At 36.6% G+C, this 21,192-nt stretch overlaps 1 protein-coding gene and 1 long non-coding RNA gene across 2 annotated transcripts; both read right to left on the reverse strand.

Annotated features, from left to right (window-relative positions):
- Positions 1–658: 658 nt before the first annotated feature.
- LOC111212926 lies at positions 659–2,280 on the reverse strand. Its single transcript, XR_002663171.2, has 2 exons — positions 1,220–2,280; positions 659–1,126 (listed from the first exon to the last, which is right to left on the reverse strand). It is a non-coding gene; the product is annotated as an uncharacterized LOC111212926 (long non-coding RNA).
- A 5,637-nt stretch (positions 2,281–7,917) lies between these two features.
- On the reverse strand, positions 7,918–12,710 carry LOC125585828. The gene is made up of 2 exons (XM_048755522.1): positions 12,293–12,710; positions 7,918–8,024 (listed from the first exon to the last, which is right to left on the reverse strand). The coding sequence occupies exons 1-2, from the start codon at positions 12,708–12,710 to the stop codon at positions 7,918–7,920; spliced, it is 525 nt and encodes a 174-aa protein (XP_048611479.1).
- Positions 12,711–21,192: the final 8,482 nt, after the last annotated feature.

The following is a 21,192-nucleotide window of genomic DNA, read 5'->3' on the forward strand; positions in this document are numbered from 1 at the left end:
ATTCTAGAAATCATACTTTTGGAAACGGAAAGAGTACTTGTTTTCAATAAAATTAAAATTAAATATTTTCATTGGTTCGAAAAAATAAACTTTGTGCTTTGTTAATTTACTGCGTTTCATTCTTTTTGGCGGCATCCTTCGGCGTTTCTACGGACCTCTCGCCCAATGAAATATGATAGCAGTGAGACTTATGCGGGTAAGTATATAGATTGTATTTTTACTTGTCGTCATTATTTGTTGCGAAGAAAAAAAAAGAGTGATTTAATAGATACTAAAATTAATGTTTGAAATTAATGTATGATGTTTTATTTTATTTTTATTTTCAGTAAAAAAATATTAATTTATTTAAAAACTGTAATTTATTTTTATTTTTTAAATGCAACATTTTTATATAAAAGCTTTTCTATATTTTGTTTTATCATATTGTAAAAGATAAATATAGTCTTAATGATTTTAGCTCCAAATAATTTAGTTACAGTATGATTTTTTGTTGTAATTTATTTTGTGGTTTAGTCTCTTAATTTTCTGGTGCACTTAAAAAAAGTCTCTTAATTTTCTTTTGCGTAGTAATCATGTTTGGTTTGGACCGTCCTTTGTGTCACTACTCACTAATTTGCGAATGATGACGGAAGAATCTGTCAACTTGAAATAAACATGATTGTGGGACCGTATATATATCTCAACAGTAAACAAAATACAAATTCCCTTTGAAATAAATATCAAACACCAAAAGTTTTTGCAAAACTACAACCAAAACATACTGAAAAGTTTCTCTTATGACACATACCTTTTATTATTGATGATATATTGCAAAAGGGGCAGAGTAGGAGAGCAGTGGAAGAAATAATATGTAACTAAATTCCATGGGGTTTGGTCTTGTGCAGCCATAATTAAATCGTAAATCATACGACCTAAGTGCCAATATATATGAAATCAAACTTTAATTATCAAGAAACAGTTATATAGTATTTACCTACAAAAAACTTTTGTACAAATTTCTATTGCTTCTTTAGAAGCTTTGTCTCCAGCTTTTGGGGCTTTCATAATTTTTCTTTCAGGATCAACATCATTCACTACCCTCAGCTGTCACATATATTTCTTCTACCATATCAGATGTAGATGATTCCTACATTTTTTCAATTATAAAACTGAGACTCAAGCGAAACAGTGCAGGTTGGGAACTTGCGTTGACATTAATCTCAGCATTACAAACTCTTACAGGAGATGAAGTTTTGGCTAAAGAGAATTTTTCATCAAGCAAGAGCAATGTCGACTCCCATGAGCTCTCCTCTTTTCTGGAAATTGCTTGCTTCCCAGAGGCAAATGCAGGAGACGCGTCCCCACCGTCTGAGGACAACAACCGTGCTTCAAATCGGAAAGAAAGAATGGGATGACACATGCAGGATGTATGTGCAAGGAAGCAGAATGGTTGAATCAAGTGAAGCAGGAAATCTGCAGTATTCTGCATCCTTATTTATAGTGGTTGAAATTAGGGATTTGAGATGGGGTTGAGCTGTTGAGGTAAGAAAAAATTGAAACGTCGTGGGAGAGCTTGAAGCTTGAATGAGAGACTTAATGGAGAAATTTATGAGAAGGATTCAATGACAACGAAAACTGTTACAACTCTGAATTGTTATCGCCATTGAATGAAGAGGATGTGAGGAGGAAAAGACGATTGAAGAAGAATACTCGAGATGGATATTTGGGCTTGGTTCAAGTGTATAATATTAGGCCTATCAGATAAATAATTTTTGGGAAATAAATCTGTTTTATCGAGTGTGAGATTAGGCCTAGCCTCTTCTAAACCAATAACTGAGTGGCCCACATAAAGATCAAAGTAACTTTCATACGCAAAAGAAGGTGCTTACGTGTCATCTTTTGCCCACCTCTTCTTGCTGATGTGGACGTACGAGGAGAGAGACAAGTCTATTTTATTAATATAGATAAGTATTTACGACTATATGAAATTATTTTAAATGAACAAGAATTATAGCAAAAATAATGATGTTTATTATCTGTAAAATAAAAACAAAAAAGGAAGAAAACTATCCATTTTATAATTATGGTGAAATCTATCTATATAAAGAAGAGAATTCTCTCTTTATAAGCCACCACGTCAGAAAATGAGTCAACTAGAGCGCGACACTTGTCCCTTCATGCAAAAAAATATCTTCTCCGATTGACATCTTCATCTACTTTGATCTCCTGTTCGGAACTACGCTAGGCGCTAGTCGGGCGGTAGTCTCGGACCTTGCGAGTTACCGAAAAATCGGGGAGTAAGCGGAGTATACGCGAAGATTAGTTTTTATAGTTTTTAATTATAAATTTTTATATATAAAGAAATGTTGTTTATCTCCTGTGATGCCATCTAGGATGCAGGTCAGAAAGTCAAAAGGTTTGGGCATGACACGTGTCACCGTCGACCAAAACGCATCGGTTCATTTAATCAAAATTGTGACGGGCTTAGATGTGGGCTTCGCGTGAAAATTGTGTATGTGGCTTGACAAATGGATTTTGTCTGCAGCCCTAATTCTGAAGACGTGAAGCCATGGAGTTCTGATCCTCTCTCCGTTCTACGGCGGCGGTGCAGTGACACGGCGGAGTTTATGGAAGGGTTGTGTGATATGAATCTTCGTGAAGAAACTCTGGGTCAGGCTAGCTCTGTTCGTGTCGTTTTGCCTCATGTTCTTCTCCTCCGAGATGTTATGTATCAGATACATTGATTTATAGCCATTAACAACTTTCTTAAATCCGTTGACCGACTCCACGCACAATTTATCATTAAATGAATCTCCTCTCTCTCCAAGCTGTGGATCTTCAGCTATAAAAAGGTGAATCTTTATCCCCTAAAACATCATCCGCGCAAATCCTAATCCTTTTAATCATCTCTGTTTCTAGAGTGGTTATTTTATCTCGGAGGTGAACTGGACTGCGGGAGCAGTGGAGATGCGGCCTAAATAGATTGCAGGATGTCCTTATGGCAAGACAAGCAAAGACCGAGCCAAACATGGAGGTGATTCCAATGTCTGCGGCGGTGACATTAAGATTATCTCGGATAACTGGAAGGACAGGTGAAGCAACAAAAGAGGAATCGAAGCAACATAGGAACTAAAACCATAAAAGGTGGAAAGCTCTCATGTAAGGCTTGCGACGGAGATTAGCCAGAAAGTTGTGGATTCATTCACTGAATCTTTCAGTAGCGGCTCCTCCTCTTGGACCTCCACCAGCGCCAAGATTATGGTTAGCGAGTGAAAGTGCAGCGAGTGAGGTGAGTACAATCTGTTTTTTTTTCTATTAAACATTTTTGTAAGCTCAGTAGCAATAGTGTTTCTTTGTTGTTGGTATTTAACGAGTTTATGTTATTGATGAGTAGATATGTGGAATATGTTCTTAACCGGTATTCAAGAACTTAATTATCTATCAAATGCAGGGAAAATGATCAGCTTTCCAAATACGGAGACACTAAAACAGCCCGGACCGTAATGCTAGCAGAAGTAAATCCTCCTTTTCGTAACAAATTGACGTAGTTCCCTACATTAAGATCTTCGAGACTGCGGACTCTCATTAATCAAAGGTGTGTTTCTTTTTTCCTCACGATGATAGAACATGTTTCTGGATTCATTGTGCACATGTTCTCTTGCAGTCTTAACTGGCAGCACCAGCTGTGCAGAAATCCTAGGCCAAACCCAGTTATTCACAGACCACACATTTCGCAGTTCCGAATGGTCCTCTGGCACTTTCATCAGTCAATCAGCCCGTTACAACTTTGACAAAGCCAACAGCTTTTCCGTTACTTGGAGCTCATGGTTTAAGAAACCTCAACGTTTGACTGCTTTATTCAAGTTTCTGAATTGTAAAAATATTAACATTTGAGTAAATCTGTAGTTCTATATTCAATGTAGCCCTTTCCTCCTGTTACTACTGTTTCTGCTGCTAATGCTCCAACTGGCCCAGTTTACCGTAAGGTGTGGTACAATCACCTTATCTTACCATATTATCATTTGGTCAGGTTAGTTAAAAAAAGAAAACAATCAATTTTTTTTGGACAGAGTTGAATCTTGCCTGAAAACAAAGTTTTTTTTCTCACTAATATTCTTATGCTGCAAACAGTCTGTTCATGCTTGGGAAAATTATTTATGTGTTCAGTACCATTGTCCAAAGTTGTAGAAGAAGAGTGGTATGTGCTTCTATACGTTTGAGTGGTCCAGTGTGTGAGAAAACACATTCAAGAACGCTAAATCGTGTATTGGGCAGAGATAAATAGAACTTCATGTGTACATATTTCTGGTCTTGATGTCTAAGTTGATGATGTTAATTGGGGTGCTGAAGACTGAAGTTGACACTGGAGAAATCATGGGATTATGACCAGCATTTTCATGCAAACAGGATCTTGGATCGTAAGAGAAAGGACAACAGTTTCAAAACAGGAAAGAATAATGACAACAGAAGCTACGACTACTAAAAGGTTGGGAACTGGAGCAGTAAGGATCAGCAATGAAGAGAGAATGAAGAAAGAGACGAGCTGTGCAATTTCTATAAAACCGTTTGTTTTCATTTCAAACCAAATAATTATGTTCCCCACACTGTCTCTCTCGACTGTACGTATGATTTCAGTTTCTATCTTTAACTGTTTTCAGTAGACTTGGCCAATAGTACGAACACAAAAAAAAAATTAATCATTTATATAAATTTAGTGACTAACTCAATATTTACAAATTCATAATTAAATATAGACAATTGAAAATTTATAATTCTCAAAAGTGAATTAAGAATTTCCCAAAATTATAATCTCTTTGGAGTTAACCCTAAACTTCTTTTTTTTTGTTAAAACTGGATTAAGGGGAATGTATTCAACTGAGAGTTTCATGTGATTTGTATTAAAATGACAAATCCACTGTTATTGAAACATGAATTTTAAAAATTCATTTAAAATCCACTGTTATTGAATTTGACATTTCTTAAAGTACTCTGAAATCCACTGTTATTGAAAATATTTTAAGTTGTGGAGTTTTAAAGTTTTCAGGTGATTTTAGGGTGTTTGGATAGGATTTCTTAGTTAAAAGAAAAATTAAAACTCAAATCTCATAGTTTTAGGTGATATTCTAGAGTAGTTTAACAAAAATCACTTACATCTCTGCAACTTATTGAAATCATCTAAAACCCATTAAAAATCAAATCACATCAAATGTTAAATTGAATACATCCCCTAATTGTTTGTTTCAAACTGTTTGTCAAACAAATTACAAAAATCTCACCTTATGAGTTCAATAGGCCAACATTTTAAACTAAAATAAAATGAGCACTTAGACACAAACAAATAAAAACTAACTATAGATAGCCTACAAGTTTAAAAAAACTTAAGAAAATATTAGCATAAAAAAATTAACTATTGTAAACAAGTAAAGTTATGAAACCATTGTATGATAGTACACCCAAATCACACCAATTAAGTTCAAACTCACATCCCATTAATATATCATTCAAAAGATAAAAGAACATCAATTATTTAGAGGCTAACAACTACAAAATACACACAACACAAAATTAATTAATACATCAAAAGATACGTTAACATAATACATTGCAGAAACACCATTGTTCAACTATTTATGATTGGTTGTACATTTAACAAAGTTTTACATCAAAAATTATATATGTAAGATAAAAAAATATTTAGATCATGGGTCTGATTAGTTGAGTTGTAAGTGCATAAATTTTGTTGTAATAATTTAGTTTGTAGTTTTTAGTGACATAGTTACAATTTTTTTTTAATATATAAAATATTACAATTTTTAAACCGCTGATATATATATATATATAGAGTTGTAAATTTAAAGTGCATGATCAATCAAATTATTCAGAAACTAATGTGAAAACAACATTTATTAAAAAAAAGTCAAGTGAATTGAAGCATTTCTACAATGCAACCAATCAAACACATAATTAAAATTTAACCAATTTTGGTTTATTTTGCTCATCACCTTAAATATAATTTCCAAAACAAAATATTAAAAATTTGGATACTAAAATTTATGAGATTCATATGATTAAAAACAAATATTTTTAAAAAATTATAATTTTATAGCTACTTATATTTTATAATAGATTATAATATTTATATATATCAAAATAAATATACAAAATATATAATAATATTAAAATTTAAATAAAAACCTGGACGTAGCCCGGACCGACCCTAGTATATATATATGTATTAACACATGTGAACATTGGACGTAGAAATGTCATAGTCATTTTTGCGTGTCATGCGTTTGTCGAAGTACATGTTGCAGGGTTAGATGGACGGCTGTTGCAATTTTTTACTAGTTTTAACAAGCGCGAGTTATAAAAAAAAAATTAAAAATAACTTGCATTTGTCCCACATCGGCTAGCTAAGGAAAAAATGAGTCTTCAGCTCTCCTATAAATACACAGGTAAGGTTTCAACGTATAACCAGACGAATTGGCTTGATTATTAGACTCAAAATTTGTCAACATAGTAATATTTTCTATAAAAATCGGCTTTTAGGCGGCGATTAGTTGGGTATTTAAGCGATTAATTGAGTTTTACGCAAATCCGATTAAATGAGGTTATGAGGGTTTCTGCGAAAGGCTTTCTTAGCTTTGCCTTCTACTGCTCATCATGATGCCTAGGTGCTAATCTCATGGTAAAGCTTATGTCTTTTGGTTCTCTGATGATTTTTCTTATAAACTTTTATGCAAATAGTATTAGGAATATAGTGAATAAAAAGGAAACAAGATCATGATATGGATCTGGTGGCCTTGAAGTGTTCAAGTGTATGCATGCATGATTCTCTTATTTATAACAACCTCTGAGGTTTTTGGTCTTTCAGGAGAAAGTTCTTTTTTGCTGTTTGGCCTTGCATGGAAATGGATGTTCTTGGCCTTGCATGGAAATGGATGAATATAGTGAATAAAAAGGAAACAAGATCATGATATGGATCTGTCTCTCTTTGTTTTGTAGATTGAGTGTGAGCCAGCATATTTGACGTCTGACATTGGATTGAAAACTTTTAACTAATAAACGGTCATCGAGAGAATTGGTAACTTTTTTAGTTAAATTTGCTACTAAACGGTGATATAAAGATTATTTCAGGGTTGAAATTAGGATACTATTTTCTGTAACCTTCCACCAACTTGACAGTTTTATGCGTTTCAGCTAGACTTACAATTTGTCGTGTATATAGATGGCTCGAGGAGTGGCTGTTAAGTCAAGTGAGTGCTGTTTGTAATTGATTGACCTAAACCAGTTGATGATAAGAACATGGATATCTCCACGCTTGAGAAGTTTCTTCAGGAACGAATCAAAGTCGGCGGCAAACCTGGAGCTCTTAGTGACACCGTCCATTACGTGAGACAAAAGGAAAGATCACCGTTAACCTCACCACCGATTCCAACTTCTCCAAACGGTACATCACGACTTTCGTTTCGAGTTAATTCAAGTATCTGACCAGAAATATTTGAGAAAGTACAATCTATGTGATTGCATTGAACAAAGACAGGGATTGGTACGACCTAAGATACTTAAACATGTACGAGCTAAATATTTAAACCTACATAATGAATTTCCTTTCTTAGTTTTCTTGCAGTGATCAAGAACAAGTGCTTAACGTTCTTCCTCTGTTTACTTAAAAGAAGAAGCCGGATCTGTTTGAGAAGTTGCAGAAGAAAAAAACGTTTTCCATGATGCATAAAGAGAGAAGAGCAGCAACTACTGGCTTACCAGTCTCCATGTATCGTCACAAGAACTATAAAATCGGTGCAGTACGCTTGCTTGGTACCATAAACGGATGTTAGTTCTCAGGTTCCAGCCCTGTAGGGATTGATATCTAACCAGTTGGGTAGACATTTTAGAGTTACTGCTACAGAAACTGAGGCAAGCAGTTGAAGAGCTGCTCTACATCTTTGGCTCAGCGTTTGTCATGGAGAATGAAAACTCAGGTTGTTTAGTTGGATGTGATGAGTCTCTGATTGCTTCAGTCTTATGTTGAGATGATGAATTTGCTGATTGAATAAAGCATATAAAACATCATATAACATTAATTTCTGGATTCAAGCGAAAATATAATAGAAAACTTATGGATTTCCAGAACAGTATTCACTGGGAGCATGATGTAACACCAATGATGACCTAGCTCTCGATTTGGCTGAATTATATGTGCTGCATGTGATTACAATGCGTTTTTGTAAGTTGCCTGCAGCAATTTGATTTTCCATGACTGTAATTCGTACACTTTCTTTATCTTTATTGACATACATGCTATTTGTTGTAAATAGAGTGTTTAGAGACTGAATATTTCTGTGTTATTATTAATGATCAAGGGGGTTCCTTTATATAAGGATTACAAGATGAAGATAAATGGAAAGTATCCAAAACCTAAACTCACTAGGATTAGGAAAACTACTAATACATAATAATGGAAAAATTACATCTACTAGGAAAAGGAAAGGGTTTCCTTTTCTCCAAGCTTTGTGGCCGCCTTTCTCTCTCTTGAAATCGGCTCTCTCTCCTCTCTCTAGGGCTTCGGCCGTCTCTCCATCTTCTAGGTATTGGGCCGGTCTTGGACCGGGCCTGGTTAATGGCAATCAACTCCATGATTTATAACACTCCCCCTTGGATGCCATAACCATACAGGATTTGTAGTACGCTTCATGTTGCCTCATTAAAACCTTATCAGGAAAACCCAGTGAGACAAAACCATGATGAAGGAAAAAGAGTACAACACACACTACTCCCCCTGATGTGAACCTCAGTGTAGGTTCTACATTCTACGCATCTTGTGCGTGATATTTCTTGTATGATGGGAAGTAATCGGCCAGTTTCATTACTAAGCCGTAACTAGACCACTTCGACCTCTTAGGTCGTTTCTCATGTCTTTTGACATCGAGTGTCCCGGTAAAGCATATGTGCTAAGCAATGTTAATCACATTGTCCTCGGAGATCACTATTGGTTCTTTGCAAATCGTGTTTGCATATGTCCATAGTCTAGACATGATCGTCTACTCTTAACTCTTTACTATGGTCGGATAAACCAAGTACTCATGGACAATGTACTAAACATGGTTATCATGAACCTATGTCTTGATCTGGTCGATCCATGTCTGGATCATAGACCTCTTCTATACGTGTCCACTACTTGTCTCATGAGTGTTCAAGATCAATGATCATTGCTGTGAATTTATAATCTCTTATTATGGCTCTGCGGTCGAACACTCTCATGGATGTGGACATCGATTTCTTTGCCTTAGGCAGTACCATATCTATCTCGGACATTGTAGTCTTTTATCTATCTCTTGATGGTGTCTCATGACCTATGTTGCTGTGGATTATATCACACACTGAAATATATATTATTAGGTCATAGATCTCGGCTCTCACAAGTTTATGGACTACAATACATTTGTATCCTGTTGATCTTTTGTCTTTACTAGCCCGTGATCAAGAAGAAGGTCTAGACGCCTTTTAGACTTAAAAGACGGACGCGTCTAGTAGAAGAGCCAGACGTTCTTTGCTGAAGAGCCGGACGAGCTTAGACGGACAGAGTCGGACATCTTTAGTTTGAAGGGCCGGAGCCGGACGCTTTTGGTCGGACACCCACATAGATTTATTCTATGCCTACTAACCTCTTTTTAGGTTTAGTATAATCACAAGGAATTTCAAATATATGGACTGTATTGGATTGTCTTTTATACAACTCCAAGATCAATGATCATGCGTGATCAATTTCTTTTACATACTGTATGCAGCTGCTTTATGTTTCAGTCCATGAATCATCTTAGGAACGAAGCTGTTCTATCATCTTATCCAGTGATCCATATGCTTCTTACTACATCATTGTATCTAATTTCTTTCTTATGACCAGACCATTGTCAATTTCGAAAATCTGTAGCAGCAACCACCACATAGGAGTTTATCTCCTTATAATTTGTTCCTTTGATCTCTGTGAGTACCTTGTGTAACAAGCTATAATCTAATACTGTTAAGTAAGAAGGCATGAACACTCTTAGACCTCGTGATCATGTGCCTTCTCTCACGGTTTCTTTATCTCACAAGATCCATCTATTTCACTGGTTTATCAGATAGCGTTTCTGTATATGTATATGGCCAATACGCTCATCTCTCCTTTAGATACTTTGAACCTCAACGTTTATCTTTTCTAATCTCTATGATCTTTTATGATTGTATGAGTACTCTTTCGTGGGTTCATGATCCTCGTTCATCTCTTTATGTTCAAGTGCTATAACTTTATGTATCTTTATACAAATGTGTGTGTGTGTCGACACTTTCATGTGGTTCCATTATGTTCCAGACATGATCTATAGATTTGAGATCTTATTATCCAGGACCTTTGTTACCTAGTAGCTTGGCGTCCCAAGCCACATGGTTTGGTACCTTAGATGTGTAGCTGCGCAGCCTTTTCTCAATGTCTGGTATGGTTTCTCTTATAATCTCGGATCTGTATTCTATGCACCATTTTTTCTATCCGAGATTCCTTTATCTTATGGAACACTTGGTCTATCTTGTATAGACTCTATAGCAACTTGATTATGTCTCTTCTAGGACATTCATTTGGTGCTAAGCTGGTTAGTCATTTCTCGGGTTAGTGTCTGGCATTTCGATTAGCTTCTCAATTAGCTAGCTTATATAATATTTCTTTGGACGTCTTAAATCATAATCTCTAGTCCGAGGATCTTTGCCAAGACAATGATGGTTAAAACCATTCGTACTTTTAACATTCTTTATCCAGCTTATAATCTTTCTCCTTTAATATTCGGATTTATTTGTTTCATGCAATCCGTACCTGGCCACTATTTGATCACCCATGTTTTGGCTCTCGGTCCTTTTTATTTCGTGGAGAAGATCTTATTTATATATTCTCAATCCTCTTCTGAGGTTCCATCTTAGACGGCACATGTATGTATGTGGTGGTTTATTCAAAATCTCTTAAGATGGTGTATGTCTGGTTTTATGACCCGTATTCAATCTGAGATGGGAATATCTATGCTCACTTATATGGCCTGATGCATATTATCATTCTATACATGTAAAACATAATGTCTCCAAGCTTATAGACTTTAGAATCTTAGTCTTATAGACAATGGCTTACATGGCCGAACCTTTTATAGGTAATGGCTTGTGTGCGGCCAAGCCTGCATTATGCGTATACAAGTCGTGGCCAAGCCGTGTATAGGTGATGGTCCTTTTCAGCCGACCATAACATGGTCTCTTCGGTTTGGCCGTTTGTACCATGGCCTCTACGGTCGAGGAATGGTCCTTTATGGCCGAGTAATGACCGAGCCATAAAACATGGTCTTAGACCATAGTGGTACACGAACTTGTAGTATTGATCATGGGTTTATCCTCTCTCCCCTTCATGACCATACTATAAGCTCGTGGTGCTTGGGACAATTGAGCCTAATGAGTTTTCCTTTGTGTACATGTTTCACAACATGAGATCTATTACGGGATAACTCTGTGCTTTTTCAATCTTTGCATCAAGTGTAGACTTTAGGATGGCTAATCCTATCATGCCATATAGTGTAAAATTTTGTGGTGTTATCTCAATATGGTTACCACATCTCTTGCCTCTTTATCATACTGATTTGTAGCATAGTTTTGATCAGTAGAGATCATCGGTATAGTCTCGACCACTTTCTTTCAAGGTCTTAGGCGTTTTTCTTCTTAAAATCTAAAGGAACTTGTTTCCTTCCTTACCCATTGTTTATACTTGAAAACCATACATTATAACTTCAATGGGTCACATGTTCTTTTGGGTGTGTATAATGCCTTTTAAGGCAATGCCTTAGCCATAGTTCTTTACTATGCTTACTATACCCATTCATGATTTCTTACTTGGTTTTATGCCCTTTAGGCAACTCTTTAAAATCATTTATATGTTCAAGTAAGATCAGACAAGATAATGAATTCAAAATAAATTCTTATTATATATATAAAATTGTGAAACATCAAAGCAAAACATAAAGCAATAACACAAGTCGTATAGAAATTTAGTCCTTGAGACAATCAGAAGTCTCAAAGTCCATCTGGTCATCTTTAGCAATGTCGGAATCATTATCGGCCTCATATCCGGAATCGTGAACCATGTGAGCCTCCGGGTTCTTGTTCTTCAGACTTTCTTGGTAGAGCTCACATAAGTGCTTAGGGGTTCTACAGTTCTTGGCCCAATGGTTTCCCATTCCACATCTGTGACAAACGGATTTGGTCGAGTAAGACGGTTTGGATATGCTGCCTCGACCACGGCCATAACTACCTCGGCTACGGCCATAATTGGAACCACGACCACGGTTATTGTGGTTTCCTTTCCGGCCGGTCGAGTAGTTGTCTCGGCTGTTCGAGTAATTGTCACTGCCACGCCCCTTGTAACCACCACGGCCATTGCCGTGTGATCTCTTATTGTTTTGGACGTAATTGCACTCGTTGGGTTCTTTCTTTTCAACCTCATTAGCTTCCGGTAATTGTGCTGTTCCAACAGGTCTAGCTTCACTGTTCTTCATCAGGAGCTCATTGTTTGTCTCGGCCAGAAGCAGGCACGAGATCAGATCAGTATATGTGGCGAAGCCTTTCATTCTGTACTGCTGTTGCAGTATCACATTCGATGAATGGAATGTAGAGTAAGTCTTCTCAAGTAACTCTTCTTCGGTTGCTACTTCACCACAAAGTCTCAACATCGAGACCGTCTTAGATAAGACTGAATTGTACTCATCCACCGACTTATAATCCAAGAATCTAAGATTCTTCCAGTCGTTTCTAGCCTTTGGAAGTAACACCGTTTTCTGGTGATCATATCTATGCTGTAAAGCATCCCAAAGTTCTAGTGGATTTTCCATCGTGATGTACTGATCTTTTAGACCTTCAATGAGGTGATGGCGTATAATACTTATAGCCATGTACCGATCTTTATCGGTCTCATTGTTGCCCTTGATGATTGTATCACCAAGTCCCTTTGACCTTAGACTGATCTTTGTATCTAGCGCCTACTGCAAGTAGTTGTCTCCGGAGAGATTAAGGGCTGCACAGTTTCTGTTTGAGATTTTTGACATCTGAATCACATCATCATTAAGTTTCATAATGTGATCATGTGGCCGCAAGATAATCAACAAGCTCGGCCACAAACATGTCATACGCATTTATGAAAAACAAGCAATCTAAAACGACCATGGCGCGAACAATTATCAAGCCACACGGCCATGTAGTTCTACTTAATGCAAACGGTTTCAAGACTTTATAAACTACATGCTGGTCGTTCCTTTTAAACAGTATGAATGCAATCCATATTCAGATTCATATGCATGCAAGTAACTTTAATCAATTCTAGGGTTTCGGTTTAAAACATTAGTAGGATTCGATTTTAAGGTTTCAAGGCCTTTAAGATTTAAACTCTAGGTCAGATTATTTCAATCAATCTAACAATCCTAAACCTCAGATTTTATCAAAACAATCAATCAAGCAAGAACAAGTAAAATCGATTTCAAGCTTATAGGTTTAGGGTTTTCGATTCCAAAATTAGGGTTTCTCAAATTCAAATCAGAAACAAATAATCAATCAAACATATTCTAATGGAATCGATTCTGGTTACTAGTTATGAGATTTGTAGATTTTAATTATGTAATTTCTAGGGTTTCATCAAGAACAAAGTTTCCATAATAATGGATTATGGTTTTGTTATGTCTAGGTTCTTAGATTGCGGTATACCTTTGCTTTGTAGAGGTTTAGAACCGGACCACCAAAGAGAAGGAGAACAGGAACGGATGAAACTCCAAGCTGAGATGAACGGATGCTTGCAAGCCGGAACGCAATCAAGAACGAATTAGGGTTCTTCGGGATTAGGGTTCCAAAAGATCAAGACGGCGCCAAGTATTTTTTCTGCGAGTGTGAGCGTGTCTGAGATTGGATCGACGAACGGTTTTCGCTGGTGGATTCGTCTCGTCAAGAGCTTCAATTTGATATGTGGCTCGTCATCTGGTTCCTCGGGGTTTGAGAGATAGATCGATTTTAAGTTGCGCCTAGATTAGGGTTTATGTGTGACGGATTTTAGGTTAGGTTTTGTCTCAGGATTTTGGAGTCTATCATGCTGATAACGTGTTGTAAATAGAGTGTTTAGAGACTGAATATTTCTGTGTTATTATTAATGATCAAGGGGGTTCCTTTATATAAGGATTACAAGATGAAGATAAATGGAAAGTATCCAAAACCTAAACAAATTAGGATTAGGAAAACTACTAATACATAATAATGGAAAGATTACATCTACTAGGAAAAGGAAAGGGTTTCCTTTTCTCCAAGCTTTGTGGTCGTCTTTTTCTCTCTTGAAGTCGGCTCTCTCTCTCCTCTCTCTAGGGTTTCGGCCGTCTCTCCATCTTCTAGGTATTGGGCCAGTCTTGGACCGGGCCTGGTTAATGGCAATCCACTCCATGATTTATAACACTATTCATTTTGATCTTTTTTTTTATCTTAAAACATCAGGATCATTTTTGACAAAGGAATTCTTTTTGATCGTATAGATTGTAATTACAATATGACAAGAGAACAAAAAAATCAGTAATTTCGACCACGGCGGCACTAAATCTGTGATATCATATTAATTTCTTCATAATATTTTTAAAACAACAATTGTATGTACTCCATTACCTTAAGAACACATATAGCTTAGGTTCTACCCACTGTTCGGAAACTCGCTAGGCGTTACGCGTACATTTGGTTAACGCCTAGCGCCGAATGAAAAAATCGAAAATTATGCGGGGATTAATCGGCGATTTGTTTTGATTAAATATGATACGTTTGTGATGAAATACAAGAAAGATTATGTAGTGTGGTGGTTAAAACTAGTCTTGTCCGGATAAGAACTCGGGTTCGAGCTTGGGAAAAGGCGTTTTAATAAGTTTTTTACTATTTAAGTTAAATGAAGGGCAATTTTGTCATTTACATGTTGTCTTCCTCTTTACAAATTTAGGTTTTCTGCAATTTTCCAGTTTACGGCTCCTCCATTTGGACGAACTTTAGATCAACTTTATTCATATATTTTGTTGTTTTCTTAAAAATTTCATAAATCTCATGTATAATAATCAATTCTTTGAGCAAAACAAACCAAAACTTGAGGTTTTTGTAGAAATCCAAATTTTTCACCGATTTTCTTCAACTCGCCACGGTTGATAGCTGAATAGCGTTTTTCCGACGACTTTACGGCTTTCGGCGGCACGTTTTAGAACAGAGGTTCTACCCAACGTGTTCCTTCTCTTTTCATGCCACCAACACTAGCCCGGATTTGATTGACTTCTTTTGAAGTGACCTTAAAGTGTTGTTATTGTACTTAATATACATATTTATGTGCCTCTTCTTCGGTAGATTAAAGATATAAGCAGAGTTGACCTTTACCAACAAACTCTTTGGAAACCAGATTAAACGATGAGAATTGAAATCAAACCTACACTCACACATATAATAATCATTTTCAAAACTATTAAAGTCCAAATGTTTTCCTTTTGTAGCAGAAGTAAATAGTGTTGTGAATAGTAAAAGAGTTATTTTTTTTGCTAAAGCAGAGTAAAAAAGTTTACCGCACCAACAATAATAAAATAAGTTTCTTACGTTAAGATTAACAAAAACAAGGAACATCCATTTTATATTATTTTTACCACATTACTAGATTATATTCACTGATTATGCAATGTGTTACGGTTTGCTATATGGCGTTGGAACATCTATTAATGCCACAACAAAATTTGAACCAATAATATGTTACTAATATATTGTACGAAAATCTTGATATAAAAAGAAGATTAGAGGGAGAGAGAAAATGGTCACTGGCTATAAACAAAAACAGGTTAATAACCTAAAAATGACAACTAAAACTTTCATCTGATTTCAAATAATAATGCAAAATAAACGATAAATAAAGCAGAAGACATTTTATCTGATTAACAATAATTTATCTAATTTAAGATTTTAGGTTAAAAAAAAAATTTTAGGTATGTTTGCTATCATATCTCATTGTTGATATTATGTGTAAAAATTATATACAACATAATAAAATTGTTTAAATTTTTCTAAATATATAAAACTACATTATGTATCAAAGTAATTAAATAATATTAGAAAAATCGGCGCGTAGCGCCGGGCAGACCGCTAGTAAATTCATATAGTTAGACCATATAATTTTGTGTTATCCAGTGACTGCACACATACATAATACATAATACAAAATGTCTGGATTAGTATACACAAGGGTAGCCTTGGAGTAAAACACAATAAACATGTGTTTTATGTGTCAAATTATATTAAAAATATTTGGGAAACAACACTGTGCAAATAATATTTGGGACAATATTTGACTCCTGATACATGTAATATTTGTTTATTTCTTTTTTTTTTGTGATGATAGGGGTTTTAAGGCCCCTAATCAAATGTTGTAATATATAAGATGTCAAACTAGTCCTAAGTGATTATGATGCAAAGGGAATGCAAGACCATGATTAATCTAAGTGCTACCAGTTTTTGAGATGATTTGAAACTAGATTACTACCTAAAATGCAATAAAGTAATGATCTTTCTTTTCTCAATATGAAGCAAGAGGACTCATGGGACTAGACATTTGATCTTGGGTGATGTAGATCCAATCTAAGGGTGGCAAGCTAGCAATCAAACACTTTCCTTATGCCTAGACACTAAGCTAAACAAGCTCTATCCCTAGATAAATGTTCTTTTGCTAAAGCAACTCAAGCATCTAATCCCTTAGGTTGAATGTTACTAAAGCAAACATGGAGAACAAGTCTAATAGCAATCTTAACTCCTTTAGCAACTAATCCCTTAGGTAAAGCAAGCTAAAAGCATTGAAGAGTTGGTTTAGACATTTCATCATACACCTTGTGGGTAGGAAATGCCTAGAGATCTATTTTAGTATGATCAAGACTAAAATAGCATTGAGAACCCTCAACAAGCAAGGAAACAAGTGGATCTAACACAAAACACCTAGATCTTCTCTAATCACCCTTAATCACCCTAGCCCATGAATCCAAGATTAGTCTACTCACTAATAGACATGAATAACCCCAAAACCATGGATGATTCAAGGTTAAACATGATTAGAGAGCAAGATAATCAAGCAAAGATAAGAAATTATTATCAAGATTAAATCTTTCACCCAAAAGTGGCTTTTGATTAGATAGAAAACAAGATAACCTCTAAAATTCAGTCTAAAAAGTATTTATAGTGGTCTAAAAACGAGCTGAGTCGACCCAAGAAGGTTGGGTTGACCCAAGATAATTTGGGTAAAAATTTGGTAAAAACAGAAGTGCAAACTTTTCTAAGTGTCGTAGCTGGCTTTCGACATGTCATTTGGCCGCTGTAACAAGTACATATGGGGCAGGGGCGTGTGCATTTTCCCAGCGGTTTGGCTTGGCCGCTGCAGTTGGCCGCTGGGACAGTTGGGACCTCGTCTTGTGAACCAAAATCACCATTCTTGTCTCTAAACCATCTCCAAAGGTTCCAAACTCACCAAATAGCATCTCCATCACCTAATAGAGACAAATGTATATGCAATGCATCTAAATCTACTCTAAATGCATCTAAATGGACAAATTGAGAACTAAAATGATTGCTAAAACTATGCAAATACATAAGATATCAACTCCCCCAAACTAGAACTTTACTTGTCCACAAGTAAACTTTCAAGGTCAATTAGAAGAAATGTTTGAAAATGGGAGTTCATAACCAAAAGACACACTTTCTAACCTTCAATGTAACATCCCAAAGAAAACATAGCAAATAGCATGAGCATCTTCCTTATTATACTCTAGCTTCTCTAGGCCTATCCATACTCTTTTGCCTCTACTCAAGTTGCAATACTCTTTACCAACAAGTTCCTTCAATCAGCTCTCACATTGATTCACACACACACACACACACACACAAGGTGAAATCTCACAAATGGGCACATGATCTCAATCATTTGGCTAGGTAAGCAATGGTCTAATATGAATGAAGAGATGGGTTCAAATGTTTTCATTTAAGGGTGGTTATCACTCAAAACAAGGAGCTTGACCATTATGCAAAATTTATCTAAGATTAGAAGCAACTCATGCATACATAGATTCATTCTCATCATTCTACCCCTTTTTGTTATAAGTGATCACAAGTTCTACCCTCTTTATCATCATCTCACAATCAATCTAAACCCCTCACATCACTCACCCAATGAACAACTCTCTTTTTCTTTTGACTCAACTGCTAGGGATTTTGATTCACTTTCTACAAGCTCTAACTCTTTTTCATTTCCTTCCCCAACTTCTCTTTGATTCTTTTTCTTTTCTTTTCTCTTTTTTTTTTAAGGGGAAGGTCTTTTGTTGCAAAATTAAGAGCTTTTTATTTTCTTTTTATCCCTAGAGTATTCTTTTCTATTCATACTCTTTTGCTCATCTCTAATCTTTCTCACTCTCCAAACCCAAGATATGAAATTTAGAACACACAAACTCCTCTCACCATCCCTAAATGCTAACTCATTGTGCTAGCAAGAGATGAGAATCAACCTATGTCGCCTCCAATACTCTCAAGATTTTGCACATGACAAGCTATCAAAAGAGGCCTCACTCATACAATTCAATGTTTGGTCTCAAAGAATGTTTAGGGTTTTAGGGTAAGGAGTGTCATTTGGGTTAACAAAGATAGGTATGAAGGAATAAGATAACCCAAATGTGTATGAGATCCATGATCAAGTATGCAAATGCCCATATGCAAAAGAGATTAAGTTCATTCAAGCCAAGTTCAGTTTGGAGCTGATTTTAAGAGCAATGTCAATATCAAGCAAGCAAACAAGTTTAAGAAGAGTTTTCAAGGCTCAAAGCATGCAAGCTTTCAAGAGATGCTTAAGCTACTTGATATGTTTAGCTAGGATGTCAAATTGAGTTCTAGACATGTGTTCTTTACGAGGTTTCTCCTAATGCATGAATGCAATCTAAATGCTTATAGACTCAATTCTAAAGATGCAAATGATTCAACTAAATGCTTATTTTTGTGATTTTTGAAATTTTTCAATTTTTGTGGATTTTCTATGCAAATATGTATGTACAATGCAAGACTCAATGCAATATCATCAAAGGAAATATGATCAAATACTTGGTACCTCCCCCAAACTTAGTTCACACAGTCTCTGTGTTAGTAAGTTGAAAGAGATACCCAAAAGAAAAAATAAATGCAAAGAAAAACTGGTATATACAATGGAAAGGTTGGAGTGGTACCTCAACCGGAGAGTGGAGGAGGAGGATCCTTCCCACTATCAAGAGTGATGGTGAGGATTTGAGAGAGAAGCTCTTGAAGCTTGATTGGATCATTTTGGAGCTGAGGAGTGATGATGGCCCTTGCACTTGAGGATGGCTTAGACCTTCCCTTGCACTTGATTTTGTACTCAACGACCCCATCCTTAAGCTTCATTGGGTTGAGAGTAAGAGTGTGAGTAATCTTATCAAGAGGTGGAGGATGAGGTTCTTTCACAATCTTCTTCTTGTCATGAGCAGCCTTTGTGGCTCTACTCACCTCCTTTTTTTTAGCACTTTCCAAGTGCTCATCACACAGCTCTTTAGAGGACTCTCCAGCAAGACCTTCTTTCTCAATACCAACCCCTTCAGCCTTGGTCTTCTCAATGGAGGATGCTCCACAAGTGATTGTTCCACAATATTCAGCATTCATCTTTGAGGATTGAAGTGGATAGGAGACAGCTTTGTTCACATTTAGGAGTGTGACTTTCTTGTTGGCAAAGTCTATGAAAGCTCCCACTTTTGTAAGGAATGGAGTGCCAAGGATCAATGGAACTCTTTTCTCAGTTGTCATCTTCAGAACAGTGAGGTCCATAGGAATGGTGCATGCTCCAATCTTTAAAGGGAAGTCCTTGATGAGACCAATGGGAGTTGTAGAAGAGGAATCTCCAAACTGTAGGGAAGATGTGTTTGGCTCCATGCTATCAATCCCTAGACTCTTCATCATCTCCATTGACCAGAATCAACAAGAACATCATCAAAAGTGAGCTTACCAAGGTAGCAAGGTAAGGTGAACATCCCTTGAAACTCAAGCTTAGGGAGGGACTTTGGAGGGATTGGTGGATCAATCTTCAGAATGGAGATGTCCAAAAGCTCAGCCACTTCAGCTTGGTGGTCTATAATTTCCTTGATGAGCATCATCTGGACATGAGCTTCACGCATACCCGAGATTTCTGGAAGTCTGATCCCAACATCACTAAGATCTTTCCTGAACTTGGAGAGCACCTTCTTCTGTGCTTTGGTGAGAACTCTGTGGGGGAAAGGGAGCTTATCATAGGGTGATGGCTCAACCTCAGTGGCTTCCTCTAGCTTAACCTTTTTCAGTTTGTTGTCAGCTCTCTTCTCAACTTGTTTCGCAGCCTTGTGCTCAACTCTTTGCAGATTCGTTGCTTCAACCTTCCTAGCAGCGTCCTTCACAATTTGTGCTTCAGCTGTGGCCACAACAAATCTCTCAACTTCCCCAAATTCAGTTCCAAATACCAGTCTTTCAATCTCATCCTCCTCTTTCTCATGATCACTCAGCTAAATCTCTGGAGAAGTAGTGGAGAAGACAACATTGCAAGACTCCTTGGGGTTCTTTTCTGGTTTCTCTGGTAGAGACCCTATTGGCTGCTTGGAGGATGAAGGCATAGAAGCAACTTGATTCTCCAAAGCCTTGAGATGAGAAGCAAGTTGCATGTACTTGTTGTTGAGGTCAGCATAGTTCCCATCAATCTTTGCATGGATGTTCTTGAACTCATAAATCATGGTCTTCTCATTTCTGGCCTGAAATTCCAAGAGTTGCTTGAACATAGAATCCACACTTGAATCTGGAGCTTGAGCTTGAGAAGAACTTCCTTGAGTCTGAGGAGATTGGTTGGCTTGAGGATAGTTCTGCTTGGCTTGGTAACCTCCTTGTTGATTGTTGTAGTAAGGTCTTTGCTGAGAGTTGTTTTGGTACTGAAAATTAGGCTCTTTCCTGTACCATGTGCCATTGGCATTAATGAAGCACAACTCCTCCTGGCCTTCTAAACCATCAACCTCATTGATCACTGGAGGTGCCTCTTTTTTCTGGTCACTAACAAAGTTCACCTTCTCCTGCTTAGCCTTTTCTGCAAGAAGTAGATCCAACTTAGCTTGGAGAGAC

This window comes from Brassica napus, chromosome C4, assembly GCF_020379485.1.
Source record: "Brassica napus cultivar Da-Ae chromosome C4, Da-Ae, whole genome shotgun sequence".
NCBI lineage: Eukaryota > Viridiplantae > Streptophyta > Magnoliopsida > Brassicales > Brassicaceae > Brassica > Brassica napus.

Coding starts and splice junctions, on each gene's coding strand:
- LOC125585828 (XM_048755522.1), bottom strand. CDS start 12,710: ATGTTGAGACTTTGTGGTGAAGTAGCAACCGAAGAAGAGTTACTTGAG. Junction 8,025..12,292: donor CAATTATGGCCGTAGCCGAG/GTAGTTATGGCC, acceptor TTATTCAATCAG/CAAATTCATCATCTCAACAT.